Genomic DNA, 22238 nt, shown 5'->3' on the forward strand with positions numbered 1-22238 from the left:
CTTGTCCCTCAGCACTCAGCGCCGATCAAACCTTTTCAATACAATGCAACTCATATTTCTAGAGAAAATTGCATCTTCAATTAGCGTACATCCAAAGGGTATTATTGCAATGTAATTTGACTCTTGTGGCTGCATTAGTTCCACAATAATTTTAATTTCAACAGTTGTAGTGAAATATATTGCAGATGCTGATAGCAGTCACAGGAGTAAAAAGAAGCAATTTACAGCTACAATGGTGCAGTAATTTGATTTTCTGATTAAGATTGCTAACAATCCGAACAGACAAAGCTTGAATCCCATACAATATTCATTCAATTAATGCAAAACAGGAAGGGGGGGGGGGGGGGGGGGGGGTGGAGGTAGGGGTTGGTGGGGGGATCTTGTGAGTGACACCACGCAGACTGACAATGTGAGTGCTTGTTTTGAGCCATAAATGCCACGGCACAAGTGTTGAGCCTTGACCCTCCAGCAGGAATGCCCTTCTCTTGTTCAAGATGGCATTTCACTTTTGCAAATGCTGCACTCCTCTTCCCTACCACCATCTGGCACTGTCTTTATGACCGCCACACGGGGAGGTCGGAGGGTCTACGGATTCTGAGTTTGTCGATAATGTGGACTAAACACATTTTTAAACAAATTGGGATTTTAACGTCTGAATCGGGTGAATAAATCATTAGCACCTGATTGGACTGTTGGAGTTATCTGGGTCATGGGCAGAGACTCTCCCGATCGAGGTGCCCACTTTGGCGTCCTCTGAAACGACCATCTTGCTCAACGGTGTGGAAAAGACGGGCGGCTCGTTCACATCCTCCACCGTCACCTTGACTGATGTCGTGTCGCTAAACGGTCCCAAGTTCAAGAAGTTGGAGTCGATATTCCTGTTTGTGGCTTCGATTCTCAGAGAAAAGCTGCTCTTTGTTTCAAAGTCTAAAGGCTGGAGGAGAGGTAGACAGGGAGAATACAGAAAACATTGAGAGAAACGTTCGCTTCCCTTATCAAAATATGAGAGGTGTCGGAAATGTTTAGCTCTTTTTAGAATTGAGAAATAAAAACTACACCAGGATTGCAGCTCTGCATTTTCACCCATTCACAGTTAGAGGAACAGTTACTATGTATGTAAATCTGTAAATCATTCAGACGATGCTGAGATATTGATCACAATTAAGGACGTGGACTCTAAAGACCCATTACAATTTAACACACAGTTAGACTTAAACAAAGTGATTTGGTGATGGATTATAGTTACTTTGTGCTGTGAAAGCAGTAATATTGATTTCAAGCAAGTCTCACAACATGGTGAAAAGCACGCTGAAATGAACGCTTTTGAAACATTTTTGTCATTTTGTCTGGCTTATTGAACTCCCCATAGCAACGTATAATATACTGCAAGAGAACATTGATTTGACACTTTCATTGTCTGTGAATCTCTCCTATGCTGTAATTGTCTGAGTTTGGTGCAAAACAAACAAGGGATTAAATTGGCCCATCTGACAAGAATTGCTTGTGGCCAACAATGGCCCTACCTCTCCCACAAAAGAGTGCCAGCAATGAAGTGTCACATCAATGTGGCCCGCGGAGACCATTTTCAAGCCCTTTGAAACCCTGAAATGTGATGTATCAGCCATGTGCTACGGAGCATGCAAAACTAAGGTGGGAACGCACAACATTTTCTTTTTCCATTAGAAATGAATAAATTACTTTTTACATTTAACTTGACAATTTTCTTTATTTATGTAGTTGGTGCCAGTAGCGCCGCTGTTATTTTGCTGAGTTTGGGTCTTTTCTTGAGTTTGAGACGACTGGAGAAGTGAACTTTTCGGTGACCGCGTGATGTTTATTTCATCACAAGAGGTGGAAATAGTCAGCGCTGATTTGTCATTAGTGATTAGCACTTAATCCAAAGGTTCTGCTGACATTTAAAACACAGTAGGAAGGGCAAAGCGGAGAAAGGAAAACCAGGGAGAGGAACTTATCCTAATATCCTTCATAAAACAAGTGTTTGCTGTCTGGCACAAACAGACCACAGTGCACTGAGATTCAGTGGCACGTCATTATTCTTATATAAAAATATTGCATCACCATGTGTGTGGTAGTAGAATTTCATATCACTGTTTTCAGAAACGCGTGATTCATCTGTGACACGGGTGCATTTAATTAATTAAAGGAAACATCTGGCTTTATTCTTTTTTTTCTTCTAGCTGGCAACTGTTGTGTTGACTGATGCCAACTCAGCCTAAGCTTGTCTCATAACACTTAACAGTCCTACAGCCACTTAGCTCCGAAGTCCTACCGAGGATGCTAAACGTAAAAAAGAACACAAAACTTGAACAGCTGGACGGTGCAGCTTTTAGAAGTGAAATATTTCAGCTGTTTGGGACTATTTTTTGCTGGAGATCAGTAAAGTTTTAGTAAATACTTAAAGCAGCAGGTGGCTTATGTGTTAACAATATAAAATAAAGTTTCTCTCCCACTTCATCTAAATGTTTATTAATTAAATGTTAAATAGTTGCATGGGGAAAAAAGAGAGAAAAAAGATTGGTTTGCACGCTGCTTGTATACCCACACCACTCCAATCTGGATTCCAGGCAGCTTTCAGTGTCTCACCAGCTTGGGTACAAAGCCCTAAAATGTTAACCTGTCTCACTGATTTTCAAGAGTGAAGGTTCAGGACCCTTTGTGGTTACAAAGTCTTGGTATAAACAAGTCTTGGTTCAGCAGTTCTATTCACAAGCTGACTGAGTTGGGTTCCTGAATAAGCTCTTAAGTAATAAAACCAGGCTGTTGTTCAAGCTGTACCTTCAGCAGCATTATGACCCCATCTTGTGTGTCCTCATCTGTCGTTATGTTGAACATGCCGGGCCCATCACCGTCCATGATCCTGTAGTCCATCTCTGCGTTGGAGCCTATATCAGCATCCACCGCTTTTATTCTGGCCACAACAGATTGCACCAACAGGGACTCGAGCACCGTGTACTGATAGTTCTCTGGAAAGAGAAGGACAGGAGTGGATGCTGGTAATGGATGTGCTTGTTTCACCGCCAATTCGCTTTCGAGCAGTTACGGCTCGTGCTGTAGCCCTTCAGCTTTGATTTGACTGTGTGTCTCCTCGATGAATTCATGTTACATAAAACAGACAGGCAGCAGCAGTCGCACACATGAAATAAAGCGTTTTGTTTCAACTTCATGGTGGCGCTCTGAATAGACTGCGGAGAAAAGCAATGGAAAATTAAAATATGCAATCAAAAACGTCAAAGGCTAATTTTATATTTCCCCGTCCTTTAAATTCGGGTTCTGTAACAATATCATCTGCAAAACACAAAACTTTCAAAAGGCTGTCTGAATGTAACAGGTTATCCTCCCAAATGCAAAAAAGAGAAAGTAATAAAAAAAAGAAAGAAAACTGGAGTCACGCTAAGATTTCTGTGGTACATTTTTTTGTGAAATGAAATGTCCACTCAAAGATTCTATTACTCCAAAACTCTCCATTGTGTTCCCTGAGCTTTTGTGTGACCCTCTAGATTTAAAGTACTCTTATGAGAATAAAGAAGGGAATCATATTCATAATCATAATCTCCCCAATCACCATGGCAGAGCTCATTACCAGACCTTTCTGTGTTCCTCACAGTGTCTCCCTCAGCCTCCGTCTAAATGCTAATCTCCCTGACATTGTTTGCTGCCATGTAATCTTTATAATGGCTTTTTAATTTGCCGTGGAGCAGCAGCTCTTTAAAAGACCAAAAAATTGCTTTCCTCCCTCTGTACTGCCCCTTCACCTACCTCCTGCCCTTTCCTCTCCCAAAGCCTGTCCTCTCACGCAGCTAACCTTGGTGTCTTTCCCCTTGGACTAGCTATTGCTCTTGGACTCTATCAGCTCCGATGCTCCATGATTCTGACCTATGACCCCGTGAGCTCAACTGCTGGAGCAAAATCGAGAACTCCAAAGTCTCTTTCTTCTCTGCGTGACAGCACTGGGTTAAAACGACACTGACGACTTGTTGTGCAAACTTGAACCTTTCTTTCCCCCCAGGGACCAGCAAATTGACTCGGCTTCATGGCAGTCCAGTGGTGAGAGCACCAGCCAGACAGCGGTTGGGCTATCAGCAGTAAACCGATTGCTGGCGCTTCGGATTATCATGAGAAGCGCTGCATGCCTTTGAATCCTAAAGCTCGGCCTGGAACCCATTAGCAGCCCGTGAAATAGGCTGACAACAAAAAAAGAGAAAAAAAAGGCAGTCTGATTGATCCTGGTATCCAACACTGAAGCAAACACCAGCTCTGATGAAGAATAAGGCAGAGAGGTGCACACCTCGCAGGAAGGTTGGTTTTTAATTTGGCATTAAAAGTCCAAATGTTTGCTGAAAATACAAGTTGGAAATATGAAGAGACACTAGGGTAAGAAAGATTTTAAAAATAACATTGGAAACTCGTGAGATGAAGTTTAATGAGTGTGTTTTGCTTGTAAGAGGTCTGAGTATTTTCTATCCAACTTTATTTTACCACACATTGTGGAAAAAGAAAAGAAATCTCGTTACGGCTTGTTGTTACAGCAACTGTAATAAATTCAAAAGATTTTTTTTTTCCAAGGGTGAAACAACAACCCAGCCTTTTGCACCGCTGCATTCATTGCATACATTACAAAGTATGCCCTCATTTGGTTCTCTAAGTTCAAGAAGTTTTTCAGTAATAATGATAGATCTTTAACGCTTCATTCAGCCAGGAGGGGAAAAAAGAAAGAAAGAAAGGAGCCGGTTATATTCTGATTGCTGAGTAGCTGTTGAATATGGCATTTAGGCTATAAGCTTAATCAACCCAGTAAGGACAATCAGGAAAAGAGTCTTACTGTGAGCGAACCGAGGCGGGTTGTCATTGACATCTGTGAGCGTGACCGTTACAGAGGTGGTGCCGGAGAGGCCACCCATTTGGCCAACCATGTCTTTGGCCTGGATGACGAGAACATATTGATCCCTCGTCTCCCGGTCCATGTTTGGCAGAGCTGTTCGGATGACACCTGATGAAAGAACCAGAGAGGGCGTTTCCAAGTTTGTATATATAACACTTTGTCTCATTTTCACCAGAACTGCCTGTCAAGTTTGAGCAAAAATAAACCAAAACCCCAACTCAGTTTAAGCTGAAGGGTTTCAAATATTTCAAATATAGTACTTATAGTTAGAATAGTTATAGTTATAGTTGTTTATACTTTGTAAGGGAAATGGGATAAAGGTGGAGTGCTTTAATGAAACATGCAAACATAAATAGAATACAACATATGAGGCAAAAAACAGAGTTTGGATCATCTTTGGATGTTGCCCTTTTGTTCTGTTCTTGGTCAAGATGATCCCACACCGCTTCAATAGTGTTGAGGTCCGGGGAGGCCAATCCCTGACTGATTTTACTGTATTGGCAATGTCTTTGGGTTGGGATCGTTGTCATGCTGAAATATGAAGCTGTTGCCAATCCAGATGGTATTGCATGGTGGATCAAAATTTGACGGTACTTTTCCATGTTCATCATTCCATCAATTTTGATCGGATCTCTGACCCAACTGGCTGAAATGTAGCCCCAGACCATAACAGACGCTCCACCCTCCTTTTGCAGATGGCTGTAGACACTCATTGTTGTACCTCTTTCTTGACCTCATCCATATTGCTAATGATTTAACTAGAAATTTCAAATTTGGATTCATCACTCCAAATGACCTGTTGACACAGATTTTCAGTCCAGTTCTTGTGTGATTTGGCTTACTTCAGCCTTTTCTTCTTGTTTCACTTTCTTAAGGATGGCTTCTTAAAGGCCACCCTTCCCCTCACACCATTTCTGATGAGGTTTCAGAGAAGGACAGTATGTATGTGTCAGGTCTTTGTTGTATTTTTCCTAATTCATAGAGACATAAATTTAAGATACAGTCTATGTGCTGTAAATGGTTGTTTAGGCCTGCCACTCGTTCCTTTTTCCTTGTCTATTTTCCTCAAACAAGGGCACAGCATGCTGAGATATGCCAAGTTTTCAGCTAATAGCTGTTTAGGAATTACCTTGATGGGGAAAAATCCTATTTTATTCCTGTCAAACTGTGTTATCTTTGCCATTTTTCATAGATTCAACTAAATAAATAAGAACAATTTATGTGTTTTGTGACAGGCTGCTAGTAACAAAGTGCCTAAAGATACAATTTAAAATTGGCTCTTTGCTAAGTTACTGTTATGTTTAGACACAACACTGATTTATCCCTTGAGCTAGATGACTTTTTTGTGCTCAAATGATTCATAGGTTTGTGTTAAGTGGTTTAACAAACAAAAACCTTGTGTTTTTTAGCATACTGGACTGAAAATGAGTGAAAAAGCAGCCAATTTCCAAAAATTAACTTTGAAAGACCTTCAGAAAACCTGTAGAACTGTTGTTCAAGACTGCTTTGAAATTACAAGAAAGTCTGGCTTTTCAGCTTACGACACTGTCAGCCACATACAATGCAGTTTTGAGAAGTGCCTCAAGTGTCTCGACCTTCAGTCATATCTTGAGTGAGGTGACCTCAATAGGTCACATGACAAGGTGAGACAAGATCTTGGTGGTTTCACCCGAAACCTTTGGTTGTAATGATCCACGCCTTTTTCCACACTTTGACTCATGCAACGAGGGACATGGTTAATAGTAGGTTAACAATCCTCTTATCAAACAGCCCCCATCTGGGTTTAAATATCTGGGACTCTTCATCATTTGGTTTTAGAACTGAAGAAGGATCCCGGATAAGAGGTGAAGCATCTTCAAGAAAGTCTAGTCATTTTCTTTCCGAGATCCTTAGTCTACCATGACCTGGATGACTACACGGACGTAACGTCTGGCTCTTTGAAAGCTAAATATAATGAAATGCTGGGTAGCTCAAAACTTTAGCACAGTACTAAGAACCTGGCACATCAATTAATTCATTTCAAAACCATACACAGAACATACATTACACCCTATAGGAGGTTCCAGATGAAACTACATGCTACGTATCACTGTCACATCTGCAATGATTCGTCACCAGGCACGTTTTTGCACATGTTTTGGGACTGTCCTGTTGTATCCAATTTTTGGGTCTTTGTGAACTCTTTGTTATCTGAGGTGCTGGAAGTTTTTCATATTCCCAATCCTGGTCTTTGTCTCCTTAATGATACCTCTGAAATCTCCTTAAAACAAATACAATGCAAAATGTTGTTCGCTGGATTCACATCCGCAAAGAAGACTATTACAAAGCAATGGTTCAGTCCTGACATTTGTATGGAATCATTCTGGATACGATGTCTTATCCGTGTTATTAATTTTGAACATACCACAGCAAAATTAAATAAAGCTCGACCCACGACTGTTGAAGCTTGGAAAATCTGCTCATCCAAAGTTATCCCCTGGAAGAGGCAATAACTGGTTTTGACTTTGTGTTTTTGTGTTTTGTCTTTGCTGTCCCTATGCCTTGTGACCAATGTTTGCTTTGCTACTGCAGTTTACAGTTGTGCTGTATATGTCTGTACCCCCCCAACCCCGTTTTAAATCACAAAAAAAAACAACTTTAGAACAGTACTGGACATTTATTCATCTAGCTATCTATAACAGTCATTTACTGATTTGGCTTTTTTGTATATCGATAGTTTATCCAGTTGCTTAAAGTTTAGCATCCAACAGTAACAGTAGGTTATGTACTCCTTCACCTACTCTTCAAGTAGCAGATCAAAAATTGGCTTATCTCTGATGCCTTTTTTTCTCATTCATGTTCATTTTGATTCATTTACTCAGAACCTTTCTCTGATGCAAAGCTTTAATTGTCTCGTATCCATTGCTTGTGTTTTTAACATGAAAGCATAAAAAGCACTTATACACCACCTTACAAACTATGACGTCAACCTCAAAATGATTTCAGCTTTGAAGTTAGTTGGTAAAAAGACTCCAGTCGTGCTAAAATAGATGCTGAATTCAGACTGGAAAAGAGTGATCACATCAATCATGTAGTCTTTACTATGAGAATGCTTTGACATGGAGTAATTGTCCATAATGACTGGTCCCTTGTTTACACACCGGCAATGATTTGTGACTCCTTTGTGCCCTCAAATGTGCCGTCACTCCAAATAGTTTAGGGGTCTGAAGCATGATGAGGATAATGTAAAGATGCTGTCAGAAAAGCAAACACATACAAGGGGATATTTTTGCTGCCAGGGGAGGCATTATCTGTCTGTCCCCCTGTCATGATTGATCTGTATCAGAAAAATCAGAGATGTGTCAACACTGACATCCAATGACTGGCTCATGCGATTAGTGCTGCTGTGCGGTGTATACTTTAATCACCACAACAGCATTAAACACAAGCACAAATTCTTAAAAAGCGTATGGAGAAATCTTTTCATTAACAGCATTTTTCTAATCTCAGCTTTATCTCCTGACTACAAAGATGATAATTCCAGAAAAAAATTAACGCGACACATTTAAATGCAAAGAAAAGTGCCCTAATCCTTCAAAAGCAATCACTGTTGCTTTCAAAGTTAATGACTTGCCACACAATGTGTTTCATTCATTAAATGGCACTTATTAAAGATTCCTACAGAACCTGAAAGATTACTCATTAAGAACCACACAAAGCCACAGCATACAGTTCCTGAATAAATGAATCATTTTTGGTTGCTTTATCGTATTCACAGGCTGATGAAGCAGATCAAAGAGGGTGCTCTTTCTTAGCGCTGGCACCTGAAGAATTTCCCATAATCCTTTAAATTACCCACAAAAATGGCACGCAATTGAGGTTCAGTTTTATGACATTGAAATAAAAAATAAAAATGAAATAAATGCACACATTTGCTCATTAAATGCTGTCCCCTTTGGTGCGAACGGTGTTGTCTTTAGACATAAAAAATAGTTTGCAGATTTCACAGACATAGATTTGGACCAATGTTTACTCAGAGCTGCACTAATCAATAGTTCCATTTGCACAATGGCTCATTTAGAGTGTAATGTGAAAGGTGGCACTTGTATAGATTACAGAGGTTTGCCAGCCTGCCCAGAGTTTTAGTATGTTCCATGTTTATCCTGCTTTTGTGATGACAAGTTCAAGGCTCTTACAGCCTCATTAACCCTCCTTTATTTATTAATTTCTTTTTTGATTTCCTGTGTGCTACCTATTCTGCACCAAAAGGAAGACTCTATTTGGTGAACATAATCGAGCATTTAGATGACAGAGCCAGACGTTTTCCTTTGGAGGATGGAGGCCAAAACAGAATTAAAAAGACTATAATATTGGATATTCATCAGACTGCCAAAAACATGACTTTATTAGTAATTAGTACTATTAATAACCTTCCTCTCTGTTTGAGTGATGTGTAAATTTAAACAGTTCAAACACAAACTGAATGTTATAATAATGTGAAAAGAAGCTGTTCCATTTAGTTAATATGCATGCTGTATTTGCTTTTTTGTTGTAGTTCAGCAGCTTTTCAGCTCCCTATTTTAATAATTCTGAACACATTTATGAATGTTTCTTTCCAACATATATCTGATAAAGTGCTGTCATTAAGATGATTATGCCCTGCCACATTTAAATATTATGTATGAGGACTGTGTGCTGTTTATTTTAAGCATAAAGCATCTTTTGGACCAAACAGGTCTAAAATCAAATAAAATGCTATACACACAAACCTTTCCTCCCTAACTCAAAACTACAACTCTCATCACTTCACGCCCCACCTAATCCTCATCCTTTCTTCAACCCGAGGAAGGATTGCAGCTCGGGTTCTCGGGAGAATAAAGGTACACACACATGCGCGCACACACACAATTTACAATTCACCTCAGCCCAAAAACAAAGGGGGGGAAGGACAAACAAATCAAGAAAAGTGGGTCACAAGACTTAAAGAGAAAAAAATAAAGATGCTTTTTGACCGTCAATCGTGGCTGTACTCGAAAATAAACAATTCCATTAAGTGTTTAATTTTCTTTCTCTGCCATCCTTTATTAATGTCATTACAGTCCCTCCAGCAGAAAAGTGTTATTGGCTGCTCTAAGTAAATGGCTCAGTTAGCTAAATTATACTGAGCTGTCCACTGCTTTTCTCTAAAGTCCCTGCTCCAGGGCTTACGGTGGGATGACGTTAGTCAATAAAACAATAATCTTTAGCTGCTGCTCTACAAAACATACCATTTCAGTATAATAATGAACAGTGCTGCAAAAAAGCAGAGCTATCTTTCTCTCCTTTGGGTAAGCCTCAGTGACAAAGTTAAGACGTGTCATTTGTTTCTTTTCTTTTTTTAGTCTAATGCTTTTATGCTTAGATTTTAGGCATCTATCTCTGTATCTCTGTGTGTGTGGATATTCACCCATCTGTTCGGTTTATCTCTCACATTCTTTTCCCATCCATCCATCCATTCATCACTTTTTTGTTGGTTCGTGCACAATGTAACCTCGTAGCCAATTAAAGAGTACCGCCAGTGCTCTGGTGTTTGCTGTAGTGACACCTATGAACCCTGTTTACTGAGTTGCATCAGAAAGGTTACTTCAAGCCTTCAATCCAGCAAGGCTCCCTAAATACTAGCTAGACACAAACAAAAGTTTTCTGTCCTCTGCTCCACATAACATCACCATAGAGACGTAGAATGCATGGGCAGACCTGAAAGAGGCATCTTTAAGGATTCACAAGAAGTAAAACTGAGACGGAAGCTGGATAATGGTCGGATTATAATAACAGCGGCAATGGATGGCTCCTAAAAGGTGAAATAAAAAAAGATGAACAAAAGATGTTAAGTTTGTGCAGCCAGGAGTGAGACAAATGAATGTTCTCACTAAACCATAGATCGGCTTCACACACAATTGATACACTTATTTAATATCAGCTTGGTTTGTTGGAGGTTGGGAGATATTGGCTGTGGTTAATGATGCTGTGAATCCTGATTCTAGCAAGTTGGAAGGAAGAAAAAAAAAATGAAGAAAAAAAGCAACATGTTTCTCTTCCCGCCTGGCCAGAAGCACACATACTTCTCACCGAGCGACACTGCTAATCCACACGGCATTGTTGCAAGGCTGTTGTTTGTCTGCTGGGTGCCAGCCCCCTCGCTCTCTATCTCTGTTACCCCATCCGGCGCTGGTGTCATTCCTGGGGAGAGGCGATGATTAAAATCCTTCTGTCGCTATCACGGCACGGCCTAGCGTTGCGCCGTGACTCCTTGCCTCCGGTGCAAGCCAGACGCATTGTAGCCATGCATTTATCTAGCTGTCTCCACACCACTGGCGGCAGACGGGTGGGCCACGCTCCCTGCTAAAGCCCAGATACTTGACATTTGTCTTACGAAGAGGAAATAAAAGTGCAGGCTTTGGAGGAACCCTCTGGCTCTGCGTGCAGCTATGAGAGGTACTGATGAAGGTGATGAACACTTAAACATGAAGGGCGCAGTATGTGATTTGCTGAACCCCTCAGGCAGCTTACAAGGGAAAAATCCCATAACACAAAAACAGGCCACACAAACAGGGAATAAAACCTGCAGCCTAGGTAGTTTATTACTGAGTGACATTCAAACATCATGCTCTAATCATGGGTCACTATAGCTTCCCAGGTACCCAAGACTGTGAAAGGGCCACATGATGCCACAGTACAATAGACCGGTGTGTTACACAAATAAGTCATTATGTCCAACAAGTTACACACAGGGCACAGGAGCCATTTATTTGTAAGCTGAAAGGAAATGTGCTTGCGTGTGCGCACGATCGAGTGTGGGTTTGCGTGCGTGTTGTTTGTGATTAGAATTAAAAAATTGCACTCCCCACTCTCTCGATATTACCTGCCTGAACCGCAGGAGGCAGCCAGATTTATATCTAGCCTTCAGCTGTAATGTTTTCCGATTTAGTGCAGTCACCACAAAAAGAGCCCGTGCAAAGCCACAGCGACACGCGCTTTTCGGAGAAGAGGGCAGAGAAAAGCACACAAGATTTTTAAAAAGACCATGTTAATAACTTAATCACAGCCTGATCACGGCAAACCTTTCGTCTACTGACCTCAGTGTCTAAACTTCACAGCTACAGAGTACACAAGGATTAAACGTGGCCTTTTCTTTTATTTGAGCCATATCGGTTTAATTAGATTCTTAGTCCGAGAAGAGACAAAGCTCAGTCTGTCATATGTTGGTACTTCAGTAGCTGTCGTATTCAGATGTCATACTCGTGTCTTTCTCAGAGGCATGCTATGTCACATCTCAAACACCCCACCCTCCTCATGCAATTAATCCACTCATTCAGGCACCTGTCATTTTCTACTAACTGAATTCTGCTCTTGTTATTCCAGCTATTTAAGTTTGTGACCATGCATGCATGCTTAACAGCGCTAATGTGCATGTATAATTGTCTCTAAAGGAATGGCCATATCGACGAGGTGTATGGCGCAGGGCTTTGGGGCAGCTGTTCAAACCTCCTTGAGCTTGCCATCAATTAGAACACAGTCCCGAACAGCGTTACCATTTAAGCTTCACCTTCAAACTAAACTACGAGCTATCAATCAATATATATTACAAAATCCTCTCTTTAGGCACACTAACGTATGTATTTTGCTGACATTATGCACTGCTTGGAAGTTACTGGAGCTATTTGGGATTAAGTACTTTTCCCAAGGGCACCTTGTAGATTTCATTTGGGATTAAGAACCAAAGTAAAAGACTTGTTAGACGAAAAAGAGCAAGGATACAACCCACCTAACATCAGGTCACACATCTCCACCCTTCCAGCAGCTTCCCCCACCACCAGCTATTAGCACTCTGCCAGTTAATCGCAAGCGCAGTATTGCAGTGTGGAGCAAGTGTAGTGTTCGACTCAGGCACTTTGTCAAAGTCACCCTCTGCTATGGCCCAGGCGTGTGCTGCAAATGGGACTAATTAGTAACTTACAAAGACAGAGGCACAGTGCTCATCCCACAATACTCAGCACCAGGTTGGTGTCTAAAAGCTAGTCTCTCAGCGCCACAGTGTATTCCATAAGATACATGATATTGACAATGTGTTAAAAACTGATAAGTAACACAAGCAATGTGGTTCCTTTCAGTCAGGTGAGCAGAATATTTTACACCTGGATGTCATCCAGGGGTAAAAATGAAAGAACTAAACCAGAATTACTGGAAGATGATCAAAGAAATACATCCCGTCTCAAGGAAAGATTGTTGTTGTGTTCCTAACATTACTAAGTTTGCTTACTTTGTGACGCACTTCTTGCTGCTATACGGTTACACTACAAAGAAGTGGCCACTTTTAAGCAAAGTACCTCTCAGTTTAACAGATTATTTTCTCAGCAAGCAAATTATTTTTGACGACAATTCTAGAACAAAATGTGTATTTCTTGTTTAAAGTTTTTGACAACTATCAATTGTCTAGTACTTTTTTTTGTGAAGATCACACAATTTGGTCCTCCAACACAAACACTAATTACGCTATCAATTTCGTGGCTGACTGCCTTTTAGGCCCACAGTTGATGCATGTCCTCCTAACTTTCATTAAAGTGGGAGTTTAATGTTTGCCAGCGGCCATTGTTGCAACAAGTGTTGTCACAAAAACAAAACGCAACAAAAAAAACTACAAAAAAATAAAGTAAAAAAAAAGTTTCTGTTTGTGGCACAACTACGGATGATTTATAAGGAAAGTGAACTTTGTGTTTGCTGTGACTGTAATCTGCTGCTCATACTCACATGGTCATACCAGAACAAGTGATGATGTGGCAGCGAAACCTCTGATTACACTGAACTTATCAAGGTGGTTTGGGTTTTTTTCAGTATAAGATTCTTTATTGTAAAAATACAGAAATAAATGTATCTTAAAAACCATTTGGGGAATGTTTTTAATACAGCTCTTAAAAACGTTTCTGTACATGAATACCCAGTGATCTTCTATTACAACACAGACTGCAGTCAACTGCTTACTAAGACAGTCGCATGGCAACAACGCATTGCATTTAGTAAAAACAACCTGATGAAGTTGAACTGAGAATCTGAATTGGGAAGAAAGCCGATTAAGGTGAATTTGAACGTGGGACGAGACACCGAGCATTTCAGAAATTGCTGATCTCTAGGGTTTACAGAGAATGGTCATAAAAAGAGAAAATATCCAATGCTAGCTAGTTATCTGGGAGAAAATCCCTCACTGATGCTATGCTCAGGGCAGGATGGCCAGAAGGTTGATTCTGTTTACCTGGACAGCGTTTTCAATGGGACGTTTCTCCCACTGAAAACACTACGTCCAGGCGAACAGAAATAACCTGATAGGAAGGCAACAATAACTCAAATAAAAGTAAGTAAGTGAAATTTTATTTCTATAGCACCTTTCAAGACAAAAATCACAAAGTGCTTCACAGAAAAGCTAAAACATAAAAACATAAATCAAACAAAAGCAAGTTTAAAAAGATGGTTTTTAGCTGTTTTTTAAATGAAACCACTGAGTCCACAGATCTCAGGCTCAAAGGAAGGGAGTTCCAGAGTCTGGGGGCCACAGTTACAAACGCTCTATCGCCTTGACCACTTCTTCAAACTAAAATATGCAGAAGAGCATCTCTGAATGCACAAAACATTAAGCTTCTCAGCCGACTGGCTTCGGCAGCAGAAGACCACACCAGGTGCCACACTTGTAACATAATGACATGAAACTGAGGGTACAATTTGCACAAGCTCACCAACATTGTGGGATCAAAATTTGCTGTAAATAACACATGGATTCAAAACATGGATTCATCTTGCTTTTCATTGCATTTGCAGTGGTGGATATCTAACTGTGGGATATTTTCTGAATGTCGTAGCCTACCTCTGTATAATTGCTGACCATGTCAATCTCTTTAAGACCCAAGCGTACTCACCTTGTGTGCTATCCTACTGCTTCCGGTAGAGGAGCACACCATGAGACAAAGCTCAAATCATCTCAAACTGGTTTTCCCAAACATGACAGTGATTTCACAGTATTCAGATGGCCTCCACGGTCACTAGATGTCAATAACATGAAGCATTAAGGGAGTTCTGAAGGCAAAAAGGGGTCTAACACACCCTTCCGTCAAAGTGTACCTAAAGTGATTGGCAAGTGTAAAAAATGAATGGGAAACGGACTGGTTCTTATACAGTGCTTTTCTACCCTACTTGAGCACTCAAAGCACTTTATAAAACATGTTTCATTCAACCATTCACACACACTCATACAAGCACTTTTGATACTGTTCTGTCCACTGAGATAAATGCACCGAAATCACTGTCTTGCTCAAGGGTACTCTGGGGTGCAGACTGAAGCAACCAGGGATCAAACCACTAACCTTGTCATTCCTAGATGACCTGCTCCTAGGCTCCTCTTTTATTCACACTGCTTTTATTCACTGTGGTGCTGGCTTCTCAATAAAGTATGCAGATTTACATAACCTTAATTCTACTGACTGGGGTACCTACAGACTATAAGGGAATACTTTTTCTCACAGGTAGTTTATTCTGTTATTCCAATTTTTCATGAATTTTTAAATTAACTTCAACTAATGCTACTTTTTTACTCTACCTAATACCTTGGGATCCCTCAGAACTCTAAAATATTGATGTTCAGAGGGAGCTAGGGACCCACCAAGTGTTAAACACCATCGTGTGCTTATGTCTATGATACGTGGTGATAAAACTAATGATGTTGTAAGCAAAAAATAGGTCAACATGTTGCTATAATTGTTTCTCGTGCTAGTTCTAGCTTCAGCTCCACAGGAATCCCATTCTGGAGTCCTTATATGTTAAATATGTTGTTAGTGAGCTTTAAATATGGACTTATCTCTGGTTAACATCAGAGTCAACTGTAGAGGATCACAGTCCACAGGTTTTTATAACCCAGTAAGGCTTCTGAAATATCAACCTTGTGTTTTAAAGAATCCACTTACCTTAAAGAAAATCATCAGTCAAGGCTGTGAAAGTATGGGATCTGGACACTGAGCTTAGATTAAAAAAAGGGGAAAATAAACATGATATGGGAATAATGAGGGCTTTATGGGGCAGGCACACTGTCTGAACATCACTTGTGTGCTCTCACTTTAATTGGCATAGGCCTTACGAAGTCTCATTCAAGAGTCATTGATGTGTACAAGTCTTCTTGCGAACTTTGTCAAAGATCGTTGAACAGCCACAGGCAAAGTGGTCAAATTTTCATCAGTTCTGTGCCAGCTTTAAATATTACTGCAGGGCAGTACATGATAAATCAATCTACTTTTCACAAGTTCTTTACGAACAAGAAGTCAGACAAGTCACTTTATGTAAAACAGATTTTTTTTGACGGATAAGAGCAATCGAGGAGATAAATGCAGAAATTTATGCAGCGATAAATCAAAGGGAACCCACAAATGCACACAATAAATACAACGTGGTAAATAGCTTGTAGAGTTTTGAAAGCTGATGACACAGCAGGATTGTTTTTTACAGTAAACTAGCTGAGCATTTTTTTAGCAGCATGAATTTTTATTTCCCCAAGATAGTTCTTCTTGAAAGGTAGCTAAATGAAGATGAAGATGAAGGTAGTCAACTGAGCACTTCCTAATATTTCTCTCCATTACAGTTGTGTGTTTGCACTCTTTCAGGGAGGAAGATAAGGGAGGGGGGGGGGGCAAGAAAGTGTAATAAACCAACAGAGACTTCTAGACACCAACAATGCTGCTATGAAAGAGTGCAGGATTTCCCCCTTGACACACAGGTTACAGTTTTTAAGTCATCTTTTTCCACTCTGCTGTTATTAAGGTTACCCCTGTCAAACAAGAGAACATGTCTTCATGCTTCCCTGCATCCAGTCCCACATGGAGTCACACCTCTCTGAGGGCCATCCACGCTATTCCATTCTGACACCAATATTGCATCTCATAACCGTGAGATCCAATCACCTTCTGCGGGAATGAAAAGAGAGCCAAGTATAATCAGTCGTGGTCAGACAGAGATGGGCAGCAGAAAGGCAAGGTGCTGGCAGGGGCCCAAGGGCTGTATCTGGCTGCACATTTTGGTGTATGTGCTTATGTGTGTGTATGCTTGTTTGACAGCTTAATAAACCAGCCATTGTCCTACAGAAAGAGTACCAACCTGGGATTTATCTGTGTGCTTTCTGTTCTTTAAGTTTTATGCTTAAAGCTGCAATAAGCAACTTTTCATGCTTAAACCTAAAAATCACTTGGCAGGTACTTGTGAATATAGCTTTCTTCTTTATTTATGTTTTCCTAAAAGCAGTTTGGAGTTCAGAGTCAGACAACTTCACAGTTCAGATGTTTTAGTGAAAAAGCTTTAAAAACCTGCAATACGAATGCACACAGAAAGCCAGTGTCAGCAAGTAGCTGAGCAACACTGGCATTAGCCTTGGCATTTTTGTCAAGAGTTAGAGGACATAAAACGGAGGTAAGTCACAGATGAATACTGGACTTAAATTGACCATTAATATGAAATCACTATGAATTAAGCTTGGACTATTACTCTGCTCGAGAGACCACAGCTACAGATTTTCTGGGGAATTTATTAGCTACAGGTTTTATGCATAATAGTTGTTAATCAATATTTATGTAATTCATTTGTTTCAGTTGTTGGTTTAAAATGTTACAGAGTTAAGGATCACTTGGTCCACAGGCAGGTTTAACGTTTCTAGTAAGGGTGTTTTATTTCAAGTTTCTTGCTAGCCAAAATTAGCATACCATTCAATGTTACAATCATTTAAAGATGCAGCATGCTAACAAAGCTAGCTAGGCAAGGTTTTATTGTAACATCTGGCTTTAAAAAAAAGAGTTGTGAAGACATATTAGCTACATCAATCTTCTTAAATCAGATATAAAAGAAGGTGATATTTAATGTAGGCTTTATGATTATTCAAGAAACAATAATCAGTGCTGCCAGTATGGTGTACCAGTGGTTAGTGCAGCTTCTATTTTCAAACTATCAGCTGACTGAGTTTGCATGTTGTCCCATTTTCTTGCACTTGTTCTCTTCATGTACCCTGACTTTCTCCTACAGTGCAAAGACCTGTACGTTAGGTTAATTGGTGATTATAAATCGGCTATAGGTGTAAACGTAAGCATGCATCCCCTCCCCCGTGACCCTAAATTCTGTAAGAACATGGATAGATTGGCAATAATCAATATTCATTTTAGATTGATTTAACTTACATTTTTATTCTTATAGCTTTACATGCTTCTTTGAGCCAGAAATCATAACTAAACTTATTTTTGGCAACGTGTCAATGAAACTGAATGAGACAATGAGGTTGTTGCAATTCATCAAAACATTTTTAATGTTGAGACTATACCTGAGGGATTACTTACACTGTGTTACCTACTTTAAAGTGCCTATTAAAATTGAAAGCTGTGCCGCTCACTACTGAATTTGAACTAGTGCATTCAAAACACACAGCATATTCATTTATTTATGGATGCCACCAGTAAGGAACTAAGTAAATACTTAAATATATATTCAAGAAGTTCTTAAAAAAACTCATCTAGAGGGAAGGTGATCACAGCATTTTAACAGATTAATTAGCTCACAGAAGTTTTAGCTTCTAAGCAACATGAGAAAATCCACTTATAATTGAAGATTCGCAGCTTCAGAGTAGTCCCAGAGAAACTGCTGGAGCTTAGAGTATCAATGAGGGACTTTTTCTTTTTCCTTTTTTCATTTGGAGTGTATAAAACATGTAAATGTTCACCCGAAAACATGGTAACATGGAAATATTCTCTAATGAAAGCTTCAGCAGGAGGCTTCATTAGTTGAAGGTCTCCAGAAAGTGAAAAACAACATGGATATTCTGCGATACTGTGCAGGCTTCACAGCTAAATGTGCTGATGAATTTTGATGCACCCAACATATTTTCCTCCAAAGACATCACATCAATAATGCCAACACAGTGTGAAGTTATTTCCTTTTTGCGATATGCATTCGTTTTTTCTGGAGCGTTCCATTTTCTTCCGGTGGTTAGGTTTATTGAATGTTTACAGTGAACCTTACAGGTCACAGCGGAGTTTGTTTTGTTGAGCATCCCTCTTATTTCTGTGTCTGACCGAGTGTGAAAAATAAGTGACAGAAATCTCTGCATTGCAGTGGCTCTCAGCAGTTCATGAATTAGAACTACATTCATAAAATTGTAGCATGTGTGTATGTGTTGCTCTTGAAGCAGAGGATGAGGGCTGTATTACTGGATGGCCCATATTTTCCTGTTTTCTTGCAAGAGTGCTTTGCATGAAGTAGCTGAGCCTCGGCAGGGCAGTGGCTAATGAGCCAGCGATGAAGATGTAGCGAGGGCTGCCGCTGCACTTTCCCAGGATAAAATGCCCCACAAGTCACCATACTATCTCACATCGTATGGTTCAAGCTACTTTATCCATTTCCTCCGAATTTTTAAATGGTTTCTTTTTATTTTGAGTGCTGTTACTTTTATTATAACAAGTGGCAAAACTTGCAAACATGCATCTAGGTGCTAAAATCAGGTGTATATATCCTTCAACACTCATTTTCTTTACATATATATGAAAAGTGAAATTCAGGAGAAATAACACACACCGTTATACAACACACTCTGGGGTTTTAATGCTTCACATAACAGACAACTTGGAAAAGAACCAATTTTAAATTGTATCTTTAGGCACTTTGTTACCAGCAAGCCTGTCGCAAAAACACATAATTTGTTCTCATTTCTCAGGTTGAATCTACAAAAAAATGCCTTGACGGGCTAAAAAACAACATTTTTGCAGCAACACGCTATTTCCAAAGAGCTATTAGCTGAAAACTTGGCATATCTCGGCATGGAGTGAAATTCTCATTAAACAATTTGCGGAAACTGGACTAGTGGAGTACCAAAAAAGTGGCACACCTAAAAAACTATTTACAGCAGATAAACAGTATAAACTGGATCTCATGTCCTTAGAAATTGGGAACAAAAAGAAGCAAAGACTTGAGAGATACATCTGACCCTTTGATTGATCCACCTACTTACTCATCAGAAATGGTCTCAGTGGAAAGGTGACTGTCAAGAACTGGACTGAAAATCAGTGGTAACGGGTCTTTGGAGTTATGAATTCAATTTTTTAGTTCACCTTTTTGCAAATATATACAGATCAGGTCAGGAGAGCGAGTGTACAACAGTCAGTGTCTATAGCCATCATAGTAGATGCTCTTTTATGGTTTGGGGCTGCAGTTCAGCCAGTGGTGTTAGGAGATCTTGCCAAAACTGATTAAATCATGAATACAGAAAGGTATCATCGGGTATGGTATTACATATAATACTGTATTACTGTGACATAATACCATCTGGAAAGCATTTAATCGACAACAGCTTCATTTTTCAGACTAGCAATGACAATATCAGCGCAGTAAGCGTGTACTGATAATGGAACACGATTAGTTATGGACTGGTCTCCCCAGAGCCTGGACGTCAACATTACTAAAGAAATATGAGATCATCTGTACGGAGAACTGAACAAAAGGCAGCCAACATTAAAAGAAGAGCTCTGAATGTCCTTCAAGAAGCCTGGAGCACTATTCCTAAAAACTACCTAAAGAAACTACAAGTAAACTAAAAGAGTGCAGACTGTGCTGAAGCTCATCAGAGTTGTATAAACTCTGTTTGTGCCTTATATACTGTTTGTTTTATATTTGCACTTCAATAAACCCATTTAACACTTCTCTGGCAAAATATGAAACAAAATGAAGGGTGTCTCAACATTTAAGTATAGTAAAGTAAGCATAACAATAACTGCTACCTGCCATCTCTCCATACATGTTCTCTGCCCCTGTTTACTAATAATTACAAATATGTCCTGAAAGTTTATTTAAAGGTTTTTTTTTCAATAATTTATAAGGAGCAAACTTAGCAAATCACCACCAAAAGACACATTTGATGCTCTTGATCCTCATCAATTAGCTTTCAGTCAAATTTTCTTTAAAGAGAGACAAAGCTTTGGAAAAGCGAATGTTTCATGTGGGCAAAGTAGCCACTGTTTTGTGAAAATTACAAAAATAAGTGCATCCGATTTCGTGACAGAATCATTGTGCTTTACATAACACAGACTTTGAAAACTAAATTTGGATTTTAAAAGTACATTCATCAAGGAAAAACAAAAAAATGAGAAAGCAAAAAACAACAACACAATAAATAAATAAAAACTCACTTGAGGGTAAGGCTTCATTAGCCACTACAGCATAACACACATGAACACCAAATTCAGGTTTTGACAGGGAAGAAGAATGCATTAACTAAAAAAAGACAACACATCTCTGATTTTACATCATTAATTCTGATTAGGTTTTTAAATTGTCAGTCTTGACTCTGACAGCGTTGTAGGAGTTCAAAGCCACATGAGTGAAGTATTATTGTTGGTACAGAATTATTCATGGATAAATAAATAAAAACTGGAGTTGAATATAAAAATACATTTGGTTATCAGGTTTGTGTGGTTGTTGTTTGCTCACATTTGACTGACAGTGGCTGAGCTGTGTAGGCAAACAGCTCACCAACTCTTCCCTCACTTTTGATATAAATGCATTTAAAAACATGATGCATAGTGCATGACATTGCCTAGAGAAATATGAAAACAGTTTCAACTTTGACAGATTATTTTATACATTAAGAGAAAAAGCTTCATTAAATGATGCACAGTAGCAATATCTGTAAAACAAATGCAAACCAGCAGGATGAATTCACGGATTTTGTCTGTTCCTACCTGTCTTTGGCTCCACTGAGAAATACGGATGTCCATGTTCGATGCTGTAAACCACCCTGGCACTGTTCCCGTATGTTGGGTCATCTGCGTCTGTGGCTACCACTTGCACTACCATGGTTCCTGTGAGGAGACAGCCCTTCATTAGTTTCCAAGACGACATCAAGAAGCCAAGACAAACAGAGCTAAATGTGGAAACAGTCATCATATTAACAGCCCTGTGACCAACTCAGTTTGAAGGGAGTTGTGGGGGGTTGGTGGTAATGGTGGTGAGAGGGTCCTGATCTGACTGGCTCTTGCAAAACAACTGACACTCTTAATTATTTCCATAATTTGCAGGGATGCTGCAGCAAGATTAAAGTGTAACTCCAAGCCTGTAGAGATCATTTCAGTGCCATTTTTTTTCTCAGTGTGCCTGGTGCAGATCAGTTAGCAGCATCTTTCCTGGTAACTTCAATCTGTTCTAATTCATCAGCCAAATGGGGTCTGCAACCCATCTGTGCATGTTAAAGAGGCACTTCACCCCATCAAAAAAGACAAAGCTAAATTACTATTCACATCATCCCACAGCAATCCAAAAACTG

General features: G+C 39.7%; 1 protein-coding gene across 1 annotated transcript in view; it reads right to left on the reverse strand.

The window, feature by feature from the left end:
* Positions 1-22238, reverse strand: part of LOC101480580 (cadherin-7) — a 119879-nt gene that overhangs the window by 44852 nt on the left and 52789 nt on the right. Inside the window, exons 4-7 of the mRNA XM_012919301.3 lie at positions 21658-21777; positions 4841-5008; positions 2797-2984; positions 681-934 (exon numbers count right to left, since the gene is read on the reverse strand). Coding sequence (XP_012774755.1) covers positions 681-934; positions 2797-2984; positions 4841-5008; positions 21658-21777 — 730 coding nt within the window. The remainder of the gene's footprint in view (positions 1-680; positions 935-2796; positions 2985-4840; positions 5009-21657; positions 21778-22238) is intronic.

This window comes from Maylandia zebra, linkage group LG9, assembly GCF_041146795.1.
Source record: "Maylandia zebra isolate NMK-2024a linkage group LG9, Mzebra_GT3a, whole genome shotgun sequence".
Classification (NCBI taxonomy): Eukaryota; Metazoa; Chordata; class Actinopteri; order Cichliformes; family Cichlidae; genus Maylandia; species Maylandia zebra.